The 27,855-nt window shown below is 40.7% G+C and overlaps 1 protein-coding gene across 2 annotated transcripts; it reads left to right on the top strand.

Moving 5' to 3' along the window:
- The first annotated feature begins 9,914 nt into the window (after positions 1 to 9,914).
- chrnb3a (cholinergic receptor nicotinic beta 3 subunit a) lies at positions 9,915 to 22,217 on the top strand. 2 transcript variants are annotated; one of them, XM_027282417.1, is made up of 8 exons: positions 9,919 to 10,431; positions 16,125 to 16,276; positions 17,985 to 18,029; positions 19,202 to 19,311; positions 19,449 to 19,962; positions 20,782 to 20,972; positions 21,211 to 21,427; positions 21,668 to 22,217. In XM_027282417.1, exons 1-8 carry the CDS (start codon positions 10,356 to 10,358, stop codon positions 21,797 to 21,799), a joined length of 1,437 nt encoding a protein of 478 aa, XP_027138218.1. In that variant the 5' UTR covers positions 9,919 to 10,355; the 3' UTR covers positions 21,800 to 22,217. The 2 variants fall into 2 exon arrangements, with proteins under 2 accessions (XP_027138219.1, XP_027138218.1); XM_027282418.1 differs by lacking the exon at positions 21,668 to 22,217 and having other exon boundaries at positions 9,915 to 10,431; positions 21,225 to 21,408.
- The last annotated feature ends 5,638 nt before the right edge of the window (positions 22,218 to 27,855 follow it).

The following is a 27,855-nucleotide window of genomic DNA, read 5'->3' as shown; positions in this document are numbered from 1 at the left end:
AAAGTTGTTTCTTTGATGGCTGGCGGAGGCAGAAAATCACAAGATTTAATGTTCAATGTTAAACTGAGCAACTCTCACAGGCACACTTCAGACAGAGCAGTGGGAGGGAGATGTACAACAACACTGCATACCAGCGTTGGTTTTGTGATTTCACTGCAAAAATATATTATATGGTAAAGACCCAAACAGTGCTTAAAGAGAGTGATTAGACTTATGTTCATGCATAAAGACCTTAAAGGTGGGAGAGTGATAGGCTGCTATCCATCGTGAATGCAGAGAGAGACTACTCCAAATGGCTCCTAGGCCATGTATAATTCACATCTGCACCCCTTTTTCCTGCAAGAATTCTTATTTAATAGCCCATTTTAACCAAGTCTATATCTCTTTTTTTATGAACACAGGGGGATAAACTGGCATTAAAATGTAATTTTTTTGACAGAGTTGCGCTCATCTGAGTCTGTTTCAGCATATTAGTAACTCAGAAAAAAGTCAAGGTAAAGTGTACTTTCATTTTCAAAGATTCAAAGATGGAAGTTGTTATTCCATATTGTTATTCATAGTTCTTGTATGTTGTCTTCGGTCATCAAATATTCAGAAACCCCGAGTTGAAATGTTCTGCAATGTGTGTGCCTGTCTTAAGGATCAAATACAAGTTTGTGCCAGTGTCCCAGGTTCCTCCAGGAAAACACACATACTATCCTCACATCTCAGGTTGCTTGTTTTCTCCAGGTACTTTCTGACTTCCACCATCACCTTCTGCGTACTGTATATATCGAAAACAAGTTCCTGCAGTACATGCACAGTACACAATGGCAGGATGTTTGTACTTTATGCACATTTTATCTGTGTACTACATTTGTACAGTTCAGCATTATCACCATCAAGACAGACTATGGATATGTCTATTCCTTGTTAGGCTATGTAACTAACAAGGGAGTGACCACATGTCATGAGAGGTTTGGCAACCTACTGTACTAAACCATCTTTTGTAATTGTAATAGAGTCAGCAAATTTTGTAGGATAATTTCATCTTTACTGTATAATGACCTTCAGTGCACTCCAGGTTATTCCTTTCTGTCCTTTTTGGTCCTAGTTTCTGCCCTTCAAATAAATCAAGTTACTTACTTTGGTGATCATACAAGTTTTAAACAAACTCCCAGTTTAGACAGTATTTTATTTTAGAGAACACAAAGGTGCACAGACTGAATTTTTAATCAATTGTGCATGCACCCATTTCTTTGCACAATGTGAGATTAATACTAAAATTTTGGATGGGCTCATTTTCAGTTTAACCTACAAAAGTGGATGATAGTATGGCTAAAATCGTTTTAACAGCATCTCCCTACATCCTGGCGTGGATTAATGCACAGGCTGAGGCAGCAGCCTAGCGGCCCCACAAATGCAGGGGCCCTTGTCCAGGATTGCCAGACTATTTATAATTATTTAAATTTACTTCAGAGGAAAAAAAAAAACAGCACGACCATAAGAGAAATTTAAAAGATTAGGCAGCAGAGCAGAGCTGTTGAGGATGACTACAAGGAAGAAATTAATAAAGTTCAAGTTAAGTGTTGTCTGTTAAGTGTGACTTTATATGATGGATAGGATTATTCCCTCCAAACCACATTTGATTGGATACATTTATATATACGCCATCAGAAGAAAAATGAGTCATCAAAAGAAAAATGTTGACATATATTTGGCATATAAGAAAGATAACTAAACTAAAAAAGCATTAAACATCTAACATAAATTACATTATATGTTATTATATTATATGTTATTATATTATTATATTATATTATATTATATTATAATTATATTATATTATATCATAAATTGTATTATTGTAATATATTGCTGAGCTCAAGCAACTTCACTGAAAGCTTGATTAAACATAAGTATGCATCAGATGGTCTGGTATCACTGATATCAAAAGGTCACATGATCCACATTATGATCTGACACTCACGAAGACAAGTGGAATGACATATCCATCTTGTCTATTGTCCTTGATGACTCACTGTGGTGGTGGTGAGCGATGTGACATCATAATGGATCTTTAATGACCCACTCATTAGAAGTCTCGTTACAGACCCCTCTCAGAGAGCTCTCCTCTCAGAAAACGGGAGTGGGCGGCAAGAGATATGTTTTTATAATAACACACATTCTCTTTGAGTGTCATCTCCACCTTTTTACACTTCAGAACAAGTGTGGCACTCACAGTAACTGCTAGTAAAACTATAAAATAAAAGGTAGCATTCACTCTCTTCTACACTGTTCAGCTTCATTCATCTCTTTACCAGGTGAATGTCATCGGAGCAACGTTTGGAAAGATTTTTAATGCTATATATTTAACTTTAATTCCCAGTGTTGGAGACAGTGTAATAGTTGATAAACTAGCGTGATGTGAACTCGTTTGTAGACAGACAGTGACAGAAATTCATGATAAATCTCAGGCAAGGCTTGTGAGAATCAAAGAGGCAAATCAGAGCGCTAGTTTCTATTTTCAGGGTACATACAGTAATGCTACAAGTAGGCTACAGTGTGTGTGTGTGTGTGTGTGTGTGTGTATATATGTATGTATGTATGTATATATATACAAGTATATTGAAGAATTTTTTTTCTCCATATTAAGCCAGACTGGGTGAATCATTATTCTTTGATAACTACCACAGTTATACCCGCCAGGAGTGCAGAGGCTCCAGGGTGGTATTATACAGTAGATGGCAGGGTTTTGTGTGTGTGTGTGTGTGTGTGTGTGTGTGCGTGTGTGTGTGTGTGTGTGCGCGTAAGACAGGGAGAGCGATTGATAGAAGTTGGCAAAAGAGAAATGCTATACTCTCAATGAATCAGATTTGTTCAGTGTCTGTAACTCGTTGACAGCTTAACTTGAAGACGTGTGTGTGTAACTAGGTATGTGTTTGTGTGTGTTACGTGTACGTGTGCAAGTGCGTATGTGTGTGTGTCTGATTCAGTTATACCTTTAACTCTCAGTCCAGGACATTTTTGTGACAACTTCAGTGGTAGTGAATGAGTGTGTACATCACTGTGTAGGTGTGTGTGCACAGATGGAGAATGCATGCTTGTATCAAGGTACACGCATCCACGAGTGCAGACAGTGAGTCGCAGTGAGTAAGATCTCTGTCTCTCTATTAGAATATTTTTGTGACAGCTTCACTTGAAAAGAGGTGGAAAGGTAGAGTGGGAATGACAGACTTGGTTTTACTTAATGCCAACTCCTGTCCCTCCGTTTTGTGTGTGCGTGTGTGTGCAGGTACCGTGCATTCACTTGTGTGTTCTTGTGATGCCTTTGTTTTTTGCTGAAAGGTCTTTCAGCTGACTTCAGATAGCAAAGAAAATGTCAGTTCAGCTCTAGATGTATTACTGCACACAACAGAGCTGATGTTACATGACTGATAATGGAATGATGACTTCATAATTTCACTTTGGACCAGCAGTTCTTGTATTAATCACTTAGTATAGATGCGAATCTGTTCACACACAGGGTTAAGTCTTGTTTTTTGGTTAGTATGTAGGATTAGGGTTAAGTCAAGGATAGGGTAGCAGTTGATGTTAGGCTATCCCTGTTAGGGACTGCTTCATCTATGGCTTTACGGACAGCATCAGATGTTGTCCACTGAAAGGTTTAGTGAAGTGGTACTGCCAGAATGGTGTCATGATGTTCCCCTTTGGCCGATAGGTGAAAAAAAAACTCCACTACAACAGCAGTTTTCACCAACCACTTTACCCCCATTTGCCACTGGGGGCAGTAACAAGCCCATTCTTTGCTTGAAGCACACAAATGAATAGACGAAAATAAATCTAAAATGAAATTCATGCCTCATCTGAAGGACTGCACATAGATGTTATGTGTTGTTTTATAATTGTGCATTACAACGTGTATGTCCCCTGCGAGCATTCTACCATATCACACTTTGCAACAGAAGATGTTTAATTCCAGCTTTAGTGGTTTACTTTGGCGGATGCACATCGGCTAACTTCCTGTCATAAAGCAGCTGCATCCCTAAGCTTTGCAATGTATAACATCTGACTGTCTCACATGCAGTAGATGTAAATATCACAAGCTGTCACCGGAAAATTCACGCACAGTATCTTTAACCTCTCTTTGACCAACTTTGTGACCGTGCAACCATCTTGAGTTGAACACTTGCAAGTCATTACCATGGGGAATCTTTGCCATATCTACCATGCATTTCATATGAGCTGATGTTGCATTGGTTAAATATGGTTAATGTTAGTGCAAGTCTCCAGGCGATCAATGTAAGTCAACATTATAAAAAAAAAACTAGTCTGCGTGTGTGTATGTATGGTCTAACCATTCTTTTCATAGTGTCTCACCCTCCTCCCCTCTCCTGTGGCCTCAGCATGTGCTGGGCAGCAGGCCCAGCAGGATCTTCCTTGCTTTTCCATATCATTGATAATTGACCGGCTCGGGGAATGGAGGAGTGGAACAGCAGAGCGAATGCTACCCTGCAACTGCAGCTGCTGCTGGCTGCCACGGCAACTGGGGCAGAAAATCAGACTCATCGCTTTGTCATAATCAGCAATGGATCGCGGTTTCCGTGTGTCTCTTTGCTCACTTTCTTTTTTTCGTCTGTCTCGTCTGTGTTCTCATTTTCTTTTGATGATTTTATCATTCTCAGGTATGAATTTGAGCTGGTGTATTTTCCCTCTCACTTGCTTTCCAGCCAAACATCTCATCTACACTGTGAATACACGTGCACCAGGGAGCTCTTCACCTTCCTTTAGCACTACACACAACTTTGTAAGTGCTTGGCAGTCTAACAACAGTGCAGCATGTAGCCTCCAGTACATGTAGAGATTATGTTCACCCAACAGTCTAAGCAAGACAATGAAGTAGAGACAAACAGGTGTTTTCTATCTGTGCAACCTTTGCACCAGCATACCAATAAAAATGGATTTGTTTTGGAGCCAAATAATTTTCTTTGAAATCCACAATTCATTCTTAATTAGGCTGTAGTCTTCCTCCCCCACCATATCTCTCTCTCACTCTTCTTCTTTGTCTCTGTCTGAGACACCAGACTGAGAGGAAAATGTTGCTTTATTCTCTTGGGCAGTGCTCTTTGCTAGACACACTGTTCACTCAGCCATACTGGATCGCTGCTGGTGGGAAAGCCTTTGCACCAGCCTTTCATTGTCACCCTCTGTTCAAATGAATGCTTGAATGCCTGTTTTTCTTGAGTCAGCTTGCATTGTAGCGGGGTACTAGGGCAATTGTATAAGTATGCTATTTGCTAGGGCAAAGATGCTTGGACCAGTGTATAATGAATATGTTTGCAAAAAATAGATACACTAAAAGTCTGGAAGTAAATGATGTTGTGGAAATGTCAGAGGACAGGAAATTTGTTCTATAAAATATGAATAAAGAAACATTGGTTATAAAAAAGGAGGGGCAGTAGGAAGGGTGGAGGGAAGGATAATGATGTGACATAACATCAGTATGACAAATGACAGCAGCTGAAGTTCCAGGTATTAGCTCTTGCAGCAGGGATTCGTAGTCTGAATTATGTCAGCTTTCTCTAAATCTTCCTGTGTGAAGTTTAGCTGCTTATATGCTTATACTTCAATGCATAGATCGAGTCTCAGAGTTATCAGGCTAATGTACCATAACACTATGCCTTACCAGTATTACATTCATTCTCCAGTACCAAACCTCAACGTCAAGGGAACAGGGTACGGTTATGTGTATGGTAGTCTAGCAATTTCGTACATTACATCCATAAAGTTAAATGGCTTACAGCGGGCTGGTAAAAAAAAAAAAAAAACAGTAATCTCAAAGGCTGGAAAATTACGTATTTTACCCCTGTAATGTGGGTCAGACATCAGAAACCCTGTATATGCCATAATGCAACTCAACAGAGAGCTGTTTTCACATGCTGAGTAGCAGTTGTCAGGATAAGTAAACCCATCTTGCTATGTAAAATTGGTTGAGCTCCTCCTTCTAAAGTCAAAATGGCTTCTCTTTGCTCTGAAGGGTTTAAACTACAGCTGGTTCTCATAAAGATAGAAGAACAGGAACTCACGCACGTGTACACAGCCATAGGTAACTCCAGTTTCAACCGTGGTTTACCTTTTTCTCACTGTTTGGATTGAAAAGGTCACTGAGCACACACTGGAGCATGACTGTTAAATGGTGATTTGATCAACCGCAGTTTGATTAAAGAGCAGGGAGATCGTTTTTAGCTTGTTTTCCTGTGTGTGTGCGTGTGTGTGCTTGGGCAGCCAGGTGTATGTGCCTTTATGTTTTTGCATTAACATCACCCTGTTAAGGGTAGCTGAAGGGGCAGCTGCTATTCTACAATGACTGTGTGTTCCAACAACATAAAAATTTGCATCAGTGTTTGTCACAAACCTGGCACTTATCCAATGCATTGTGATAAGGCACAAGACAGTGATTGGGAAAATCACGAAAAAGAAAGAAAGAAAGAAAGAAAGAAAGAAAGAAAGAAAGAAAGAAAGAAAGAAAGAAAGAAAGAAAGAAAGAAAGACTCTTTTCTTCTGCTCCAGAATTGTTGTGAGAATTGTCAAAAAGATGGGCTTTTCACATTTCTTTTATAATTAAAACACAGATTGCTCTTCCAACTTCCCCTCAGCTCTGATGACCTTAATGTGAACTCATTTTCCTAATTAACATGGATTGGAAGTGGAATGAGACTAATTACTGAAGTAGTCTGCAGTTTTAAGATCATCCAGAATCTCTCTTTACCCCCAGCACTGGATAACAAGACTACTGGAGCACTTACTGTCAGTTTGTGTGCACTGACACAGAAGTGGCAGAGTTTGTTTGGGTGCTAGATAAGCAGGGTGGTTTGTGCCTACTTCGAAAGATGTGAAGATGTGTGAGTATGTGTGTGTGAGTGTGTGTGTGTGTGTGTGTGTGTGTGTGTGTGTGTGTATGAGACTGATAGGCTGGGTTCCCCCGTAGGCACTGTCTTGGCAATAGCAGAGTAGCGATCAGGTGTCCGAGTAAGACAGCATTTAATGAGCCAAAGAAAGCAGCCAAGTGGCAGATTTTCAAGCATGTGACCTGCATGTGTGCAGCATAGAAGTGTGTGTTCATGTTGATTATGAATGAAGCATCCCATGTCCAAGTCCCATGCATTTGTTTGTTGTGTTTGTGCGTGGGTGCAGAATGATTCACCTTGCAGTCCTTCTTCCAGCTGCTCTTAGCTCCAAATTAATTACAAGAGAGTGAGATAGGAAGAGTCCATCTCCTTCTCCTGCTTGCCATGAGTTCTTTATGAGTCAACTAACTGCTTATTTGATTGCCTGAATAAATGACACAAAGCAAATGAATCCCGAGCTCTCTGCTCTCTGTCAGATGGTCTGGCTGTTGGACTTTGGCACCTCCATAAATCACTCCCATTCTTAACACACTGTTCTTTGCTAGATGTCTTTTTACACGGTGACACCACAAATTTTTATATCATAATTAAAATAAAACGGCCTAACCTATTGTGAAGCTTGATTATATTCATGTAGGTCCTATTTTACACCTCCATTAACTTGCAACAGTGGGGGAATTGAACCGGAGGAGATGCATATTTCGCAATTTCCCAACAGTGTTTGGAAACTCTGCGAGATCAATAACTAGATCGCCTCATCTGCTCGGCTTGTGCAGCAGGTAATTAGATAGATTGTGCTATGGTAAGTGCTCATCCTTGCCACTTTACCTTTTATCAGTGAAAGGTGATAGCTTTGGAATAACAACATACTGTACATAAAATACCACCTCCAGTCGCCACTTGTACTGGAATCAGGGTCTAATCAGGGTCCATGATGCCTACATACATTATGGGCTGTAATCAGATTTGGTTTCAGGATGTGATGTGGCAGAGTGTATCTTTCCAGTCATCTGGGATCTGTTTTTTCCCCTCTAGTGTACACTGTCCTTATATCATTAGCATGGATTCAGTTTCGTTTTTGTGCATACGGCCTCACCCATGCTCTCCTGTGACAGTAAAGAGATGCATGGCATGTGTGGTATGGTATGGCGTGGCATGGCATGGCATGGAATGTATAAGTGCGTGTGCAGCTGAATGAATGAAGCATCAAATGCACTCCCCGATGATTTACGATAATGTGCAGACTCACTGCCTATAAAATAGTGTGATGGGCTTCTGAGAGGAAACTTCCAGGTCACTGCTTCCTGAAAGATGATCTTAAGCCATTTATCAAACCAAAGTGCTTCACGACATCTCTGAGTGTTACTCATAAAGTGAAGTGGTAAGCCCTGTGGTTCAGCTGAAAATCCTTCGTCCTTACCGAATGTGAACCTTTGTGCAGTGACATGAGTTGGAGCCTTGATGAAGTCATGTTCGTGACTGATGTCGTGATGTGAAGGAGTTAGTCGGAAGAGTTTTGAGCACCATTTTTCTTCTTTGGCTTTAAGGATTTTTCAAGTCTGTCTGAAAACAATACTGATTGTGCCTTTGTACACTGAAGGAGGTTTTGTCCTTTTTCAATAAGAGCAGCACAGACAAAATCCACAGTTCCTGTACTGTGCAAAAATGTATTCCAAAGTTCATACCATAAGCACATGTAGTCTGAGATTTTATGAATAAAATTAAGTTCTTCAGATTTTTTTCTCTGTGTTTGTCACTTCCATGGTTTAGCAAGGACAAACTGTCTGTTAGAGCCCAAACAGAGAAAACTAGATACCCCCTTTATTTGTCTAACTGATGAAAACTTTTTTTGAAAATTTTTAGCTGAACATTTAGAATGACATCAAACAAGGACTGTGTAAAGACTCCCTTATCTTTTTAGGAATGGATCTTTATGACCAGGATGAAAAGCAACAAGTATTTTTTTTATGTACAGTACATATGGATATGAGATGTGCTATACATACACATGTTAATCTATCCTAAAAGTAAGGGCTTTCTGCACACTGGACTCACCTCTGGACTTAAATTTCAAATTCCTACATTTTTTGCAAGTTCTTCACATCACACTCGAATGAATCTGTGAAACAGGTGGCTTCTTCACATCACACTCGAATGAATCTGTGAAACAGGTGGCTAATTTTTCCACTTGGAGAAAATGTGCAACTTAAAGGTCTAGTGTGTAAAATTTAGGGGAATCTATTGGCTAAGCATGCTATTCATAGTTTTCATCAGTGTATAATCACCTGAAAATGCAGATCATTGTGTTTTTGTTATCTTAGAATGAGCCTTTTATATCTACAGAGAGAGCGGGTCTTCTTCCAAAAAGTCTGCCATGTTTCTACAGTAGCCCAAAAGGGACAAATCAAATGCATCTTTTTTACATTTTTTTTTCTGTACCAGGTTATCTTTCAAGCTAGGGGAGGGTGAGATAAGGGGTGTTCAGTTGGTCCAGTTCTTCAGTGATTTAACATCTAATCTTACTACAATGATGTAGAAGCGTACTCAATACACTGTGACATCACTGTTGGGCGTGACTACAGAGCACATTTCTCACCACTTCTGGCCACACCCATAACTGATGCTAAATCAGAACAAGACTGTCGGCTAATGAATGAGCAGCTGCTTTTTAACCTATTACTAACCATGTTACTTTTTAATGACAGACCTAGAATTGGCTCAGTTTGGCAAGTCCTCTATTTATTGTTGATTTGTTTGCATCACTTGCATTTCACCAGCATTCACCTGCAGCCCGGGTCTACTCCAGTATTTAAATATAAAGCTTTGCATCTAATATTTGACACCAAAACATATAAACAGATTAAGTTACTGACTATTATCATGTCATGTTTCTATATAAAAAAATGCAATTAATTACGTTTTCTGATTTAAAAAGATATTAAATAAAATTGTCATACATCTGAATCATTGTATTATGAGATATTTGTGTGGATACAGTACCCATGCATGTGCATCTATTTTATTTATTCCCCTCTGGATGGGGACCGCATCTGTCCTCTTCAGTCCGCGTCCTCCCTCCATCCTCTGACGGGCCAGCCCTCCTCCGTCCCGCCCTCAGCCCCGGCACCGCTCCGCTCTGGTATCATCCATCTCTGCACCGGGACACACACAAACACACAAGGAAAAAAAAAAAAGAGGCTGCATGATCAGAACAGGAGATAGAACAAGAGGACGCTGAAACAAAAACAAAACACCAGCACACAGGCTGCTGTTGTCCTGCACCGTGAAGGCGGTCCGTGTTTATACAAAGCCACCGACAAGCGTCAGTCGTTCATTATTTAAACTGGTCATCACAGCGATACTCGGCGGGTCCCACTCGGCTGATGAAGTGATGCATCCGACAGGACTGTGCGAGCTGTGAAATGATTTGATCTGCGCTCTTGTGGATAGATCCAGTTGGTGTGGTTAATGACAAGAGAGAGCATGAAGTTTGCGGTTGCGGTGTTGTGGTTCTCCCTGGTTCTCGGGAAGGCTACTATGCAAGGTAAGAGACGGCAAACACAATTCGTCTTTCAACTATTGAAGCTGTCCAACTGTCAGACAGGATCCCATCCAAAACAACAATGACTGAATTGATTTAGGCTGCTGAAACGCTTGAACCCTGGTGAGGATTTGGGATCTTGTTGCGCGATCAAAACAGAGCACGTTACAGTGCCTTTAATCTGACATTAGAGTAATTGGCCAGTGCGCCCCGTCCTGCACAGTGCTGCGTAAAGAGGAAAGAGTTTCATAAAGAAGCCGACATGGTGTATAATTCAGATGTGATTGCACTTCTAATCGTTTGAGAGGCAGCAGGACAAAATGATGGGGTCAGGTGAGAGGAGCGCGTTGATGATTTATTAAAGAATGGGGGCGCAGCGCCCCCCTGGGGATGTGTGACTGAGGATGTGTGTATAACAAGCTACAGGAGAGCAATATGGGACAATATAACATTGAAATGAATGGAGAAAGAATCCCATTACATGATAAAGCTGTGAGTAAATTATGCCTCATGGGGATCTTTATTGAAAGTGAAGAATGAAATATTGTGTCAGGATGGTGGCAAACGACAGAAAAGCAGATTCTTGGTCTGCGTGTGTGTGTGTGTGTGTGTGTGTGTGTGTGTGTGTGTGTGTGTGTGTGTGTTGATTCAGCTTACTGTAAAGCATTTACACCACTCTAATCTTGGAGTGGCTCTTGGCAGCACATGCTGTAAATCTTTCCTGCTGTATATTTATGCTGCATGTGTGTGTGTGTGTGTGTGTGTGTGTGTAAGGGAAGGAGCGAGATGTGATGACAAGATGATTAATGATGAAAATGATTAATCCACTGTCAGAGACCAATTTTCTGTCCCAAGTGACATTACATAGAAATTGGTATTTTTGTGATTGAACACCCCCCAGTTTTCATCGTCTTTGTCTTTCAGTCTTTTATTTCTTATCCGGAATCTTCTTACTCTCTTTTCTCCCTTTTTTTCTCTTAGCTACTGCACCTCTGTCGTTCTCTTCAGGTTCTTCATCTATACCATTATGTCTATAGTGACTGCTGAGCCTATTTCCTACTTCCCCAGCTCTGGTTTTGGCTCTGCTTCCGGGCATCAATCCCCCCCTGCCTCATGCCTGAAAACCTCCTCATAGTGCTCCAAAACACCATGTTGCTCACATTCCATGCAGCCCAGCTAACAAAGTAAGCTCACATTAGCTAACAGCAGCTGTAGCTCACAACAGTTTATGTTACCGTTTACTTACAGAGAGTTGGGGTGGAGGGCAATTAGATTTTTTCCCCCCAAAAATATGATTCAATTTCACCCCAAAAATTGAAATAGTTAATGGAATGTGACTTAGTGCCATAAAGCACAGGAGATGGTAAATAACATAGCTTAGAAACAGGCATACAGGACGGGGATGTACGAAAGAGACACTATTCATCTGATTATAGGTCAGTGTTTCTAAATCAAAATGATTTCAAATCTGTTATTTTATTATATAAAGATTACGTAATAGAGCTTTAAGCTCATGAGGAATCATTTTAAGCTGATAGTGAGCTTCCTGCAAAGGAGGTTAAATTACAGAAATGACACCCATTGGAAGCAAAACAAACATTTTCTTACCTGTAGCACTCTATGGAAATCTTGTGGCCAAATTTTCCAAGATATTCATCTCTTGCCAACTCATGCCAAAGGATGATTGAATTTCCTTTGTGGCACTCACAGCTTTTAAAAAATTACCTTAAGAATGCAACCACACCATGTCTTTCTGAATAATAGGAATTATTCATTTTGTGGAAAGTAGTTATCAGTGATATGTGATACTGCACACATGTGGTCACCTCTGGTCGTGTGATGGTCAGTGTAGTTTTGCACCCAATGACTACATGCAAACTAACATGTGTTGGTTCACATACAGTACAGTACATGCCTCAAGGACATTGTGACTGATGAGGTTAGCCATTGTGAAATGTCTTGGCTACCTCGGAGGCACCTGTCCTGTTGCATTGTGGGTAAACAAGAGCAGCGCTGTATCTCAGATGGATCGCTTCTTTCTCTCTTTAAATCTCCCCTTTTCCATTGGTGTGGAAACATCTCATTAGAAATAAGTGACAGCTGTGTGGAAAAAAAAGAAAAACACAAAGTTAAACTGTCTTTCATTTGCACTCGTGTGCAAAGAAAAAAATAATGGACTCCCCTCTGTTTTCTCTCTCATCCTTTCACCCCTCCCAGTGGTACATCCCACTGTGGTTTCACAGTTAACAGATGGCTGCAGTGTCAGAATGATCATACCACTGTGTCGCCCATGGGGTGTTTGAGATTGAGAAGGATGCAGGGTGTTTGTTTGAAAGCTGGGTCACCCTTGTGTCTGTATCAATCTTCAGCAAACAGTAGTTTCTCTCCCTTACACACACACACACACACACACACACATACAAAGTGTATGCTAATGCATACAGAGAACCAACCCCATCCCCCAAACCATCAGACTGTCTTCTAATCAATACTCTCCCCTTCACCTCTGCTCAATCAACCACACACACACACAGAGTCAGTCAGTCTCTATCTGAGGGAGGGAGTGGGCTCTTGTACAGGAATCCATCCCTGCAGTGTTTGACTATTTTGGCTCCTGGGTTTTTGGTTGATGAGCATCTTGAGACAGCGTTGCTTCCTGTAGAGATGGTAGATGGATTCAGCTGAGTGTACTGACGCTCCGTTTCAAGCCTTTACAAACTGTGAGTGCTTTACAGGGGCTTCTGATGCAATGGGAGGTAATCTGTCTTGAGTTTGAACACACTGCATACTTCAACTTCAGATTCCAACACATCCAACAGGAAACAGGAGCTATAAGTGTACGTTTGTGTCCACACACCCTGAAGCAATTCTTTCCTCAAAGATTCACAGAGTGCTTGTGAGGACATTCCACTGACTTTATTGATCCACCACTCCTCTACCGTGACAGCATGTATAACGTCAAACCTAAGACCCCAATCTTAAGAGCAATTTCTAGTAAAACTACATGGTGTTGATTTTTATAGATTAAGAAATTCTGGATAAAAACCAAAACAATGAATTAATCCTACAGACAGCTATTGTTTGTGTATCTAAAATCTGATGTAGCTTATGCCTCTGTGCCATAGTGCACCCTTGTTGCTTAATAGCCATTGAAAACACGTCAGTGAGCCACACTATTACACTATGTGACATTTTTTCTCAGGCCACTGTACTGCACTCAGACCCGATTCTGACCTCCCTGGGGCTGTAAGCGAGAGCGACCCTCCTACCTGACCTATGAGCTGTGTAAGCTCCCCCAGATTTCCTATTATAAAAACTAAAAACTATTTAAACTATGGCTTGGCTTGAATTAAATATTTCATCAATAGTCAATGTCAATCCAGAGAGATAATCGCCCAAATATTGTTTGACTGTCATGGTGGACAGAGGTCGCTGCTGGGATAATTCATGCAACCTGCAGTTTAGAGCTTTATAAAATTTAATTTGCAATCAATAAGTATCGCATGAAAAGATGAGAGGGCTTAGCTTGTGCCGTATAGAACATTGTGTTGGGAAGTTAATTGGAAATTCTCCTCCTTGCTATCTGTTTTGCTGTCTGTTCTCATTCCCCTTGCCCCAGTTAACTTCCCCTTCTTCACCAACCTCTACCCTACCCCCTCGTTCGGTCTCTCTCAGACACTGAAGGGAATTGCTCTGGGTCACTCTGTCTCTCTCCTTCCCTTATCAGCTCTCTCCATTCCTCTGTTCCATTCCCCTTGTTTACGAGGCTGTTGATTCAAACCTCTCCCTTCTGTCTATGCCTCTGTTGTAACACCGCCACAGGCAGTGCCAAATATCCGTCCTCTTACACAGCTCTTACGCTCCGAGCTCAGAGTTGATAGAACCAGTGAGTTACTGTGCAAGACTCTGCTGTGCAGCTCAAGTACAAATACCACATAATGCTGCGAGCGTCCAGCAAATACTGCTGTCATCTGCAACTTTTAGACTGTGTTACAATGAGTAACAGTGAAGATATTCAGTGTCTTGCTTAAGGACAATTCAACACAACATATAGCTTTTAGTGAACACACTGGCTTTCAGTATAGCTAAGTATGCAAACTTTAAGGCACTGAAGAAACCATTAGTTTATGTTTCTCTGTCCATTGACTGATGATTATTTTCAACTGAACCAAACTGAATTACACATTTGCTCTACAGCACTACATCAGTGTGTTTTCTGTATTGTCTACCTAGGAGACCTGATGTCTTTCAGCTGTGAAGCTTGAACGGTAGCTGGTGAAGTAAAAGCACTGTTCCTTCATTTGCACCGTCTCCTGCTCAGCGTGAACGTCACTCTTTAACGGACTATTATGTCTTGTGCCTGGCTGCACAAAGCGCTCTGAGCTCAGCTTGTCTCCCCTGGCGACTGTTCTGTCTGAAGTGATCATGTCAGCATGATCATTTTGTCAGCCTTGGGAGCTTAGATGCATTTGCTCGGCCATGACCAGCTGTCAGTCCAGGGTTGATAGTGTGTGTGTGTGTGTGTGTGTGTGTGTATGTCTGAGTCTTAAAACTTGCTCACTTGCTTTTGAGACTCTGGAGAGGTAGTTCACTTTGTTCATGCACGACTGTGTCCTTGTATGTTCTTAAACATGTAAGCCTGGCAAGAGTGTGACATTTATTTCTGCATCTGTCTGTGCACATGAATTTTACATGCATGCGAGTTAACTAGCCATATAACTAGGACTGCAACTCATTATTGATTACTTTATGAATGAAATGATTTATCTTACAAAAGGTCTCACCACTATTTCCAAGAGTCAAAGTTAGCCTCCTCAGATTGCTTGCTTTGTTCATATACAGCCATTCTAGCAGCATCATGTCACAACGTTTGTGATCTTGTGACCTTTCAACTAGTGTCACCAGTATGCTTCAGATAAACATCTCATGGATGACACAAAACTTTGTCACGAAGACACGATGCATCCTAAACTACAAATCCTAATGTCTTTGGTGATCCCCGACTTTGCCTCTAGCACCACCATGAGGTTGACATTTGTGGTTTTAGCTGAAATGTCTTGACAACTATTGGATGCGTTGCCCTGAAACTCGGCAGACACTCATGTTCCCCACAGGATGAATTGTAAAATCGTTGTTAATCCTCCACCACTGCTTTGGTTTATAACTTAACAGCAGCAAAACATCAGCTTGTATGCTGATACACTTAACTAAGTTGGTGAACACGGTAAAGAGGACACCTGCTGAACATGAGCATGTTAGTACTGTCAGTGTGGGCATTGCAGTGTAACAGAGGTATCAATACAGCCTGCATATAGTAGCAGGAGCAGCACATTATCACTGTAGTTATGCACATAAAATATAAGAAAATAGACTTTAAGGTTTACACACATAAAGTGTATGCTTTACACAACAACTGTGTGGGCAGCTGGAATGATTAAAAGAGAAGTACATCTGTTCCCTGATGATAGATGACTGATAAATGTGGCTGGAACGTTTGTTTGATCGTTTTATCAATACAGAATACATGAATTAATTCTTGCCATTTGTTTACCATTTATCTACCAATTTCAGCGCTACTTATGATCATATCCATGGCAATATTCTCATATTCTCATTAACACTATCCCATTTTCTTTCCCAAATTTCTTCCTCTCTGTTTTCTCCTCATCACAACTTTCTTCTCTGGCTCCTTCCAGCTCAAGAAGACTTTGTGTCGCTGGCTGAGATGGAGGATTCCTTGTTGAGGAACCTTTTCAAGGGTTACCAGAAGTGGGTGCGGCCTGTCCAGCATGCCAACGACACCATCACTGTACGCTTTGGACTCAAGATCTCGCAGCTGGTTGATGTGGTGAGGAAACAACACCCAGATACTGTATGCAAGCACACGAGAGGCAGATTTTACTAGAGAAAATGAGCCTCCTGTGCTGTGTTTGATTGTGTTAGAAGGAAGTGAATAAAAAATGTACAGGTTATTTTTGTCATTAATTCTTAGCAAATAAGCATGTAAATATGTATGTCAGCAGATTTTTATTTGAACACCTACATCTCATTTGTCTGCAGCTTGTGAGCTTACTCTGCATGTTCTGTTATATTATCATAGGAAAAAAAGAAAGAAAGAAATTAAATAAAATCAGGCTGGCCTTGAAAAGTCAGATAGAAACTAGATTTAGGTAAAGCCTAACACTCACAATTCTAAATAAATAAGAAAAAAATAAAATAAAATACCAAGAATAGTACCTCTGTCTGGTAGTAGTCTGGTAGTTCTGGCTCTGTCTTTGCTATACATAATGTATTATATTAATATTAGATAAATGAAGGTATTTTAAACTGTCTCTGCGGTTGATCACATCTTGAGCACCCTTGAGCGAAGCAACCAGACATAGAGGCTCTAATGCTTCCAGGAGAGCAACCCAGTACACAGTCTTAAGTTGTGTGGACCTGTTAAGGAAGCTCTCTGAGGAAATTAAAAATGCCTTACGTAACATGCCTAATAAAATCGCGGTATAGTCTTCTGAGGACTGGAAGATAATGTTTTGGAACAAGAGAGGAAAGGAAGGAAAGAGGGAAGAAGAGAAGGAAGTGAAACTCACCATCACTACAACGCATGAGAGTAGAGGAAAGAAGCAAGAGGAGAGGGAGGAAGTTTGGAGAAGAATTTGATGATTTAATGTTAAGAAGAAATAATTTAAAAAGTAGTGCAGAGAAAGACCTATAGTGCAGATGCTATGCTGAGAACAAAAGTGTTGGGATAAACAAAGAGGAGGCTAAGGAGCTAAGGGAGCAAAGACAGGAGAGAGTAAAGAGATGAGAGAGGAAGAAAGGTTAAAAGAGAGGTCCAAAGTGGTCTTTCATAGCAGCAGAGGAAGCAATGAGGCCATCAGGCTTAGAGGAACCAGATCACATTTATTATTTACAACTGCTCCCACTCTCCACACAGGGCCACATTTTGACTGCGTCAGCATTTGATGTTTGTACTTCTGCTGTGCAGAAATAACATTCAGAAGAGTGCCATCTTGTGGTGTTCTAACTTCACTACTGTTATTCACAGGCGTATGCAATCAGGTTTGCCTCAGTGACTCTCGACAGCAGACAAACCACCAAATCTATTCCATAGATTTTCTCTTTGGTCACACTTCATGTGCAGGCGCAGTCATGTGACACTGTCATGAATTTTTATCAGTGATTTGTCATTAAATGTCATTCAGTTAATTAACCATAAGCGAGAACTTATGGCAGCAGTATCCATAGTAGTACTGCCAGGAGTAACTTGTGTTTTTCTCGTTCATTAAATGCTGTAAACATAGCCAGAAACAAAGTACTTAACCCTCAAAATGTTCTGCTGTTCTGTCTTAGTGGCAAGCAATAGAAGCAATTAACCCACTTTGGGGAAAAGAAATCTTCCTTTTCTAACTTTTTAAGTACTTTCTTTCACTCAGCTTATTGTCTTCAGCTTATAGTTTGCTCCTCACCCCCTCATTACCCTTTCTTATTGTTCACAGTAATCCCCACTAAGATTTATAAATAGTGCTCAAAATGTCTCCCTTGTCTTCCTGCAGGATGAAAAGAACCAACTGATGACTACAAATGTCTGGCTTTGGCAGGTAACAATGAACACTATTATTCCTACTACAGTGCTACATACTGACTCTAAACAAATAAACCGTGAGCTGCTATTTTCACATCTGTGAATTATTCAAGAGTGCAACCTTTTGTTTCTCAGACCGATAGAGTATGAATATTTGCAACGTGGTACTGTAGTCTATATAAAATGTACACATTGTGTTGTCACTTCAGGTTCAAGGCACACACCACCTTCTCCAGAGAGCCAGTCAATCTGTCTGTCTGACACAAAATAAAGCTAATCTTGACCTTGGGTTTGCCATGGAGATGAACCACAGAGTTCAGCCTTATCAAGGCAGCTGCATCAGTCTACTCAGTCAAATAAACAAAGAAGGAGGGACAGAGTTTAGCTAATTGCTTTGAAGAAGGTAGTGACCTGTAGCCGCCTTTAGATCTGCCAATGACGCTGCATGGCACGGGGAACACTATACTACTTTATCCAATCTAAAGAAGGCAAATTTCACAAGGTTAGCTGCAACAATATGTAGTATTCAGATAAGGATTGTTTTAGCCTACTATTTGCATTTGTTTAATTTACTCTTTGTTGTTGTTTCAGTTCATTTCCTAGTATTAAATGCTGTTTAATAATCCCAATTACATATTACGAATGGGTGAGTATTAGATTGTTGTTAATTGTACATGTTAATTGCTTCTGGAGAAAAAAGCAACAACATTTGATACAAATAACATTCATTTTACAAAAAATAAAATAAAAAATAATGTGCAGAACAACATATCGCTGGGTAAAATATAAGGATTTGTAAACAAAAGAAAAATACGATTTAGGGTAAATCCTTGTCATTAAGATATAATAATGAAATACTGCAACATAATGAATACTATTAGTCTGTGGAAATAAAGGATTTAACATGATAAACAATAAATCTTGGAGTTTAAAGAAGATTACATTTGGGAATACTTCTTTTAAGCAATTCTTAGACACAAGCAAAATGGGAACAACTATGCAGAAACATATGAAACATATAGCCTTGCATTGCAGGAATCAGTCTGGTGCTGTCCGTGGTGCTGAAATTTAGAAGACGCACATGAAGACTACTTAAGCTTTCCTAAGTCTAGTGTCCAACATAGTTTCAGTTGGCTAAATCTAACAGATTGGGTAACTCATCATGTGTTGTTATGTATGTTGTTAAAGGAGTGGGTTGACGTGAAGCTGAAGTGGAACCCTGATGACTACGGGGGCATTACCTCCATCAGAGTGCCTTCAGAGACTATATGGCTCCCTGACATCGTGCTGTATGAGAAGTGAGTGATGCAGCACTCTGCACAGATCATTCCGAGGCCGTGCCGGATAACTTTGATGCATATTTCACATCTTACCTTGACTGATCATTATGACTTTTTCCTTACCACCTCATCATTTCTTTTTCATCTTCTCCCAGTGCGGACGGTCGTTTTGAGGGTTCCCTGATGACCAAAGCCATTGTGCGCTGGGATGGTACCATAACCTGGACTCCACCCGCCAGCTACAAGTCCTCCTGCACCATGGACGTCACCTTCTTCCCATTCGACAGACAGAACTGTTCAATGAAGTTTGGCTCGTGGACTTACGATGGGAACATGGTGGACCTGGTCCTGGTGGATCATTATGTGGACCGTAAAGACTTCTTTGATAATGGCGAGTGGGAGATCCTCAATGCCACAGGAGTAAAGGGAAGTAGGAGGGATGGGGTGTACTGGTACCCGTTTGTCACCTACTCCTTCATCCTCAAGAGATTGCCCTTGTTCTACACCCTCTTCCTCATCATCCCATGCCTTGGTCTCTCATTTCTGACTGTGCTGGTGTTTTACTTGCCATCAGACGAAGGAGAGAAACTGTCACTTTCCACATCTGTGCTGGTGTCACTTACTGTGTTCCTCCTGGTCATAGAAGAAATCATCCCTTCATCCTCCAAAGTAAGTTTTATCCATGTCCAGTTATCCTAATTGTAATCTTAATTGCAGTGTGCTCTAATTCAAACAGATCATAACCACATCCCCTCAATTACCTGCAGCTCAAACTGTATGTCAACTCAATTACCAAGCTATTGACTTCAGACACAGCTCAGTCCTTCATAGAGCTGTACAGAGCAGCAGCACTCAAAAAGACGATGACTGACTTTTCCATACACTGTGTATTCTATTTCCTCTTATGTTGTTTCATACCCTATGTAGAAGTATCAAATTATCCCACAATCTAATGTAAAAATTAATGAACATGCAACAGAGACTAACAAAGCTTCAACGCGCTCATTTGTCGTTCACTGTAAAATATCTATTATATAGATTGCCTTAAAATTTGCTACTGTTATTCTAATTTCCTAAAGGATATATTTTAATGACTTTGGTGATCCCCTGACTTTTTTTATCTCATGTCACCAGACAGTCTTCACTTATTCAGAAATAGGATAAACTAGATTTTTTTTTTTTTTAAACATTGTAGGGGAGTGTCACCATCAAGTTTATAGTTTTGTTTGTAAGTTAAATATTTTGACCATTGGTTAGATTGCTGCGCTTTTATGTTGCAGATATTGAAAGTCTCCATTTCAGATCACCTTAACTAGTGCCATCTTTAGGTCAAAATTGTAATTTTCTTGAGATATATTAAGAAGCTTAGTTTTTGCATTTTTTTTAATGTTTAAAATAAACCAATTTCTCCTCATAAATTCCCCATCCTTACATCCTGTGGAAATAATTATTTCAAGCATTTAGCTGATTCCCTTTCTCTGTCTCCAGGTGATCCCACTGATCGGAGAATACCTGCTCTTCATTATGATCTTTGTCACGTTCTCCATCATCGTCACCGTCTTTGTCATTAACGTCCACCACCGTTCCTCTGCTACTTACCACCCCATGGCTCCCTGGGTAAAGAGCCTCTTCCTTCAGAGACTGCCCAGACTGCTGTGTATGAGGGGGCACACTGACAGGTAAAATAGCACCAACCGTAAGAAAAAGTGCAGCATTATGGGAAAAATACTTTACACTTTCTTTCCAAGAGTTAGAGGAGAAGATTAGTTTAGCTTAGCATAAAGAATGGAGACGAGAAACACCTGGGCTGTTATGACAATGCTGCTATGAGAGGCTAACATAATCTTCTCATCTAACTCTCTGCAAGAAAGCAAATAAGTGTTAAAACATAAAACAGCGAGTGTCCATTATCCTCAGATACCACTTTCCAGATATGGAGATGCACAGCCCGGAGCTGAAGCCCCGCAGAGGTGTGGGGAGGAGGGGGGTTCCTGGACACAGTAGCGGCCAGCAGAGAGGCCCCCTTGGTGGGAAGGAGGATGAGAACCAAGCCTGGCTGGCCATGCTGGAGAAAGCCACGAATTCAGTTCGCTACATCAGCCGTCACATCAAAAAGGAGCACTTCATACGAGAGGTATGGGAGTGGGCTGACATGAGGGGAGGCGTGGGATAAAAGTGATTGCATGTATATTTATTACATTTTGTCATTGTTAAAATGTCACTCCCAGTGTATGTCTCATTTGCTCTATGAGTGCATATAAAAATGATCAAAGTATTCCTGAATGAGGAATGTTTTCGCTGTGACAAACGAGGCTGACAGATTCTCTCCTGTGGACCTTTCTTTTTTGTTCTGTCGCTCTCTCGCTCTGTCCAGGTTGTTCAAGACTGGAAGTTTGTGGCTCAGGTGTTGGACAGAATTTTCCTGTGGGCCTTCCTCACAGTGTCAATACTGGGAACTGTCTTAATCTTCACTCCTGCTCTGCAGATGTACCTCAGCACACCTTGATGAACACACACACACACAAACTCAAGAATACTCCAACAGCGCATTCTTATTTTCCAGTTTGTCTCCGACTATGATTTATTGATAAAGCGCAATAAAACATTTACACTGTATATTTTTATTGTGGAAAACTTTTACCTCCCTGCAGTACAGTATAGTTTCCAGCCTGTAATGAGTACTGGAAACTGTAATGTTCTGCATGCACAGGGGTGCAAAGGTGTGAAAGTAACAAGCAGGTTATGGTAGCGTGTATGATTTGAATATGTGTTTGTACAACTGTAACATTGTAATTATACATGCACAAGTTGCATCCCTTCATGAATAATGAGTTGTTTTGTGTGTCACATGCACCATGTGGTCCAGCCAGCTGTAAATGCTGTAATGATGATGATAATTAAATGAAATCTGATGTACAAAATCAGTTTTACAGTGTTTTTACTTGATGCTTACAACCAAAATGGGCAACTACCCTGAGCAGAGGACTACAGGTTTACAACATAACAATTTATTTTGTGTTATTTTGACTGACTGAATTTGTCGTGATATGTGTGATGTGACATAAGTGATATGATAGGGACCTTAAGATAACACCTGTATTATAGCCTAATTTTGTGGTCTAATTTGAGCTTGCATGATGCATAACTCTGGATAAAATAGCCTCAAACCCCTTGCTAATTACTAAATAAAAGAGAACGCACAATGCAAACAGAGTAGGAGAACAGTCAATAAGAGCCCACATCTAATTCCTGCACCTTGTGCCCACTACAGGATTGATCTAGCCCTGTTTCCATATGCAAGATCCATGAACTCGAGTAGACCATATGGAGTGGCCGGAATAGGTTGTGTTTTTGACTGTAATGACACAGTATCACCACTGAATGGCAGCAAACATCTTTTGTTTTGCCACAAAAACAGCAGCTTCAAAACCTACGTCACAGAAATAATGATGTGATAATGAATATTTCAAATGTGACATGCGACCAATTAGTATGCTATGGTGCAGATTGGTATTTTAGCATTATGACATTTTGTTGCCATGTTCTATGTTCATGCACAAACAATGTATCTTCATTAACAGCTTACAACCCTGATGAATGGCTGCATGTGAGAAGGTTACACCACAGGATTATTAAAGTATTTCTGATTCTGATTCTGATTCTGATAAAGGGTGAAGGCACAGTATAACTAAAACCTGTACAATTAGATTAAATACAACAGGTAATATCTATATTAAGCTTATTATGCCCAATTTTGGTTGATTGTAGGTCATCTAGCATTATATTGTACCGTCCCCCTTCTAATCAGCTCTACTTAAGCTTCCCGGAGTTGTCTGCGTTGCTAAAGGGCACATCATCAGCAGTAATTATAAGAGGAGACAGTGGCTGATTCATTTCCTCCGCAATGACTTTCCCAACTGGCTGTTTGTCTATCTGAACCTAACGGTTATTAGCTGATGTAACTTTCTTGTCTAGCCTTCAGGCTTTTGTCACCCAGCAAATAGTGGCAGTCCCCTGTGATATCATAGCATTCAGTGCATTGGCCTAGTTTTTAGGGAGACATGAGTTTGTTCTCTGACTTCTCTGAAGTGCGTAGCATGTTTAAGTGAAAACCTCTTCCCTGTTTCCCCGGCACTTGAACAGTCTGATCTCATCCCAGTCTTCTATTATTCACTGCTACAGATCTGACTCAGGCAGACAGGTGTGTGTGTTCAGATTTAGAGTGCACAGGAAGGTCACAGCATGTGTGTGTGTGTGAGAAAGACAGACAGTGACAGAGCAGGGTGTGAACCCCTCAGGATTGCACATAAATAAACACATTTTTAGGTCTTTGGACCTAAATTTATTTCCCAGTTTGTCTCCGACTATCTGAGGGAAAAAATCTGTGATCACATGGAAGACGTGCAAAATATAACTTGAAGGGGACTCCTCTTTCTAGCAAAAACACATTTCATGTACTTACATTCTTTAGTCTGGCTGGGAAATTCATAATTTAATACTACTAAATTGGGGGTTGGGGGTAAGTAAGAGTAAGAGGCTTTGCAAGGCAAGGCATATTTAATGTACATGCTAAAATCAGTGTAAACATGTTAATGTTTAACTAGTATGTTTACCACATTCACTATCTTAGTGTTAGCAAAATTTGCTAACAAAACCAAAAGTGCAACTCCAGCTGCAATGCAAATTTCAATCTTTTCTTGCTGATGGTGCTATTGGAAACGTCTGATTTATTCTTTGGCGAGCATGACCAAACTTTCCTGGCAATCCATCCACTAGTTGAGGAAACACTGTAGTCTAGACCAGAGTGGTGGACTAGCCAACAGACTGACAGACAGAACAGCAATGCCATTCCCGGAGCCATGCCGCTGGTGCAGCTTATAATAAAACCAAGAAGCGTGTATCAGATGTAATATGCTAAACTGCTGACATATATTTGTAGGCATGAGCCAGTTTTACTCTGTATGGAGTCTCTATACACTATTTCTGTATTCACAGAGATTTCCACTGAGCTGTAGTATTTGCCTCATGCTATAGGGCAATTTGAGCCATCTGAGTGAATAATCTTTACTAACCTCAACTCTCTGAATCTAGCCTGACCTACATTTAAAGGTCAGTACAATAGTACGTGTCATAAAATCATGGCATTGCTTGACAGAGATGCTTAAAATCCACAATAGAAGCTCATGCTGAACAACATCCAGACAGTGTACAGATTTGCCTTTGTTTAGTATTGACTCGAGAAGCGCATGCTTTGTTTTCCGTGGACACTAATGTACAGCTCCAGAAGCAATAAACAAGACAAGATTGAAAAGGTGATCACAGGAGCACTCTGGGGAATTCCTTGGTATATAGAAAGACTCAATTTTCCGCTTCACATCTGTTATCACCGCTGTGAATTGAAGGTCACGTGGATGAAAAGGCTGAAACAACATTTTCCACAAGTTCAGTCTTACATACATTCTTAATGAAGCAATTCCATCATGGGGGAAATTACTGGGTCGAGCCCTGGCTCTGTTGCTGTAAGCAGCTCTGAGAGAGAGATGATCATGAAACCAATTACTGATTGAACTGCCAGGTACTAAGGCAATAAGATGACTGTATCACACCTGTGTTAGTCCTCATAACATCACAAATATAAACTGTGTGGACTGGTGGTATGAGCCATGTCACTATGAGCCATGACTACATGACTCAGACTGCCAGTAAGCGGTATAACAATGTGAAAAGGTCATTGTAGGTGCTGCAAAACATGCTGCGTTGCTCACCTCAGCTTCCCCGTCTAAAGGTGTGATCCTACCTTTCAAAGAAAACACTGCACGATTTACACATGACCTTTCACTTTTGTGTCTTCTGTCATTAGAGCAGACAATGTGTTTTTTTTTCTTTGCTGACTTAGACAAGAAAATGAAAGTGAAGAAATGTAAAGAGAAGCCAAAGAAGGTTTCTGGTGCTACAATGCGAGGTACACTGTTACACAGTGACTGGTAATGGTTATGAATTTTAAGAAAAGGCTGCAATGACTCCTGTTCAAATAATTTCATCTATGGAACACATGGTAACAGTCACATTAAAAACAGAAAAATGTGACTATGAGTAAAGTCAAAAGTGTCATAAAGACGAATCAATTATCACCCAACTCTGTAGTTGCCCTGAGCTTTACAGAGTGTTTCAGCATCTTTGAGCTTATTACTGGCAATGAAGTTAGCTCATGTAAAGTTATCTTTATATGCTTCCTAAAGCCCACAGACAAGTACAGTGTGTTTCTACAGAAGCCCAGAATGGACAAACAAAACACTGGCTCTAGATCGGAAGTTTAGTTCTTTTTGAGAGTTTCACAGCCAATGATACTAGATGCTAGATGCCACTAAATCCTGCACACTGCTCCTTTAAACATGCAAAAACGGATCGTTTTGGCCACTTGGACTTGGTCGTGTAGCTGCTAAATGTTTGACTTTTGTGTACTATAGTGTACAGTGGGTTTTTAGAGATGTTTTTCAGTTGCCTGCTGAAAACCTACAGTATGAGAGTGGTGAATGTGAACCAAAACAGTAGCAAAGCAGCCGTCCAGACAGTTACACAATGAGCTGAAATTCATTATAAAGCTCATTAAAGCTGAGAGGAGCAGTAGATTCAGATAATTCTGCACAGGTTCATCATTATTCTTCACAGCCTTGTTAGATTGTTTTCATGTTTGTTTGTTTTTAAATTTTTCTTAGGCAGTAGCAGTAAAGTCATTTCTCTTCCTGTACATGTACTGTACTGTATGATTTAATGTAGTGAAGTATGCTGAAACATGTGCAATGGCATATGTCTCAGATTAAATCACATGTGGAACCCTACGCCTGATGATCATGCCTGTGATGTGGTTTATATGTTTATGATATTTATGGAGCAGGCTCGGGGCTACTATACTATACTGTATGTTAATGTGTTTTGTGTGGTAAGGGGGGGGTTGTCTCCTTGAGTTGGGCAGGAAGAGATAGCACACATATATAATACAGGACTGCACTGTAAATAAACAGGTGCACACACGTAAAAACACACAGAAGCTTACAAATACACACACACACAGTACCAACCTCCAATCCCTGCAGGCTCAGCCAAAAGGACATTTCATTTAATGTGAGCTGATGACAGTCTACATACATGTACAACACTGTGTCCAGACTGAAGCCAGACACACTGAGGCTGAAGTGAACGCGAGAGCGAGAGTGATAGATAGTGAGAGCTAGAGAAGCGCTGCAGGCGCTCTCGTAATGGTCTGAGGACATCACTGCATCTGATGCTCACAGGCAGAACCGCAAGAGTACAGAACAGAGAAGTGGAAGAAAGGAAACAGAGTGGGAGAGGAGAGATGAGAGGCTGAGGAAGAGGAGAGAGGGAGGATCAAGATGAAATGTGGGGGTATGGCAGATGTGTCAAGTGACAAAGAAAGGAGAAAACGTGAGGAAGTGAGCGTCAATAAATGGGTGACTAATAACATCACGAAGATGATGTAAAGAAAATGGGGTGGTGTACACGAGTAAGCAAACAGATCGGGAAACAGGTCATCAGTGAATCACACCAACCAACAACTTGAAGCATCTCCATACGAGCTAATGAGGCCCCACACTGACTCACACACACACCTGCACACACACACATACACACAATAATACTCCATCTCTTGTCATAGCAGTGTATGGTGTGCTGCCTGTCTGCCCTGAAGATGTTTTCCTTCCCGCTGGCAGCACCACACTGACGCTCAGGCTGTCTCATTAAAGGTAATTATGTCATGCAATATGTTTTAACAACTGGCTACCTGCACGAAAACTCACCACACTGTATGTCTGCCACAGTGATTAAAGATGCATTCGGTTGTGCACGCTGACATAAAATGATGAACTCCATACTTCATCTGCACTGCTGCTGCTGTGTAGAAATGCTTACTACTCCAAACAACAATACTGTATACAAAATGTACCGTGTGAAAGCTGATATTTGTATTAGTGAAATTAGATTCAATCACAAGTGTAGATTTCCAAGGTGGACGTAAATTGGGTGCAGGGTGACGTTTTCAAGGCTAAGCCAATGATTTAAGAGGGTAACAAAGTTTATTCACATCAGTGCCCATTAATCAGAGGTTTTGTTGCCACAGGCTGAAATTTTATCTGAACCTACCTCCCCTTCCTAATTGTCCTTACTGCTTTTAAATACTCTTGTCCCACATGGTTAATCATTGTATGTTTGCTGCCAAATTAGTAGTCTCGAGTTCAAAGCAATCGATGGCTCCTGCACCAACCCCCCAGTATAGTTATTAACTCAAGGGGAGAGTTGAGGAAGCCACAGGTGATGCCTGTGGCAGTGAGAGGGTAAAGATAAGAGAAACAATATGGGAGGATTAAGCAAAAAGACAATGAAAAGATAGCAGAGGAACACAGCCATGAAGAAAAGCAGGATAACGAGAGAAGGTGGCTGACACTACTTGTAAAAGAGGTTACTGAAAGAGAAGAAGAAGGGAGTGAAGAGGAGGAGGAGATGCATGAAGAGAATATTTAAATAAAAAAGTTCCACAATGAAAAA

This window comes from Larimichthys crocea, chromosome X, assembly GCF_000972845.2.
Source record: "Larimichthys crocea isolate SSNF chromosome X, L_crocea_2.0, whole genome shotgun sequence".
In the NCBI taxonomy this organism is placed as follows: Eukaryota; Metazoa; Chordata; class Actinopteri; family Sciaenidae; genus Larimichthys; species Larimichthys crocea.
The sequence above is the reverse complement of the archived record's forward strand: the minus strand, read 5'-3'. Positions and strand labels throughout refer to the sequence as shown.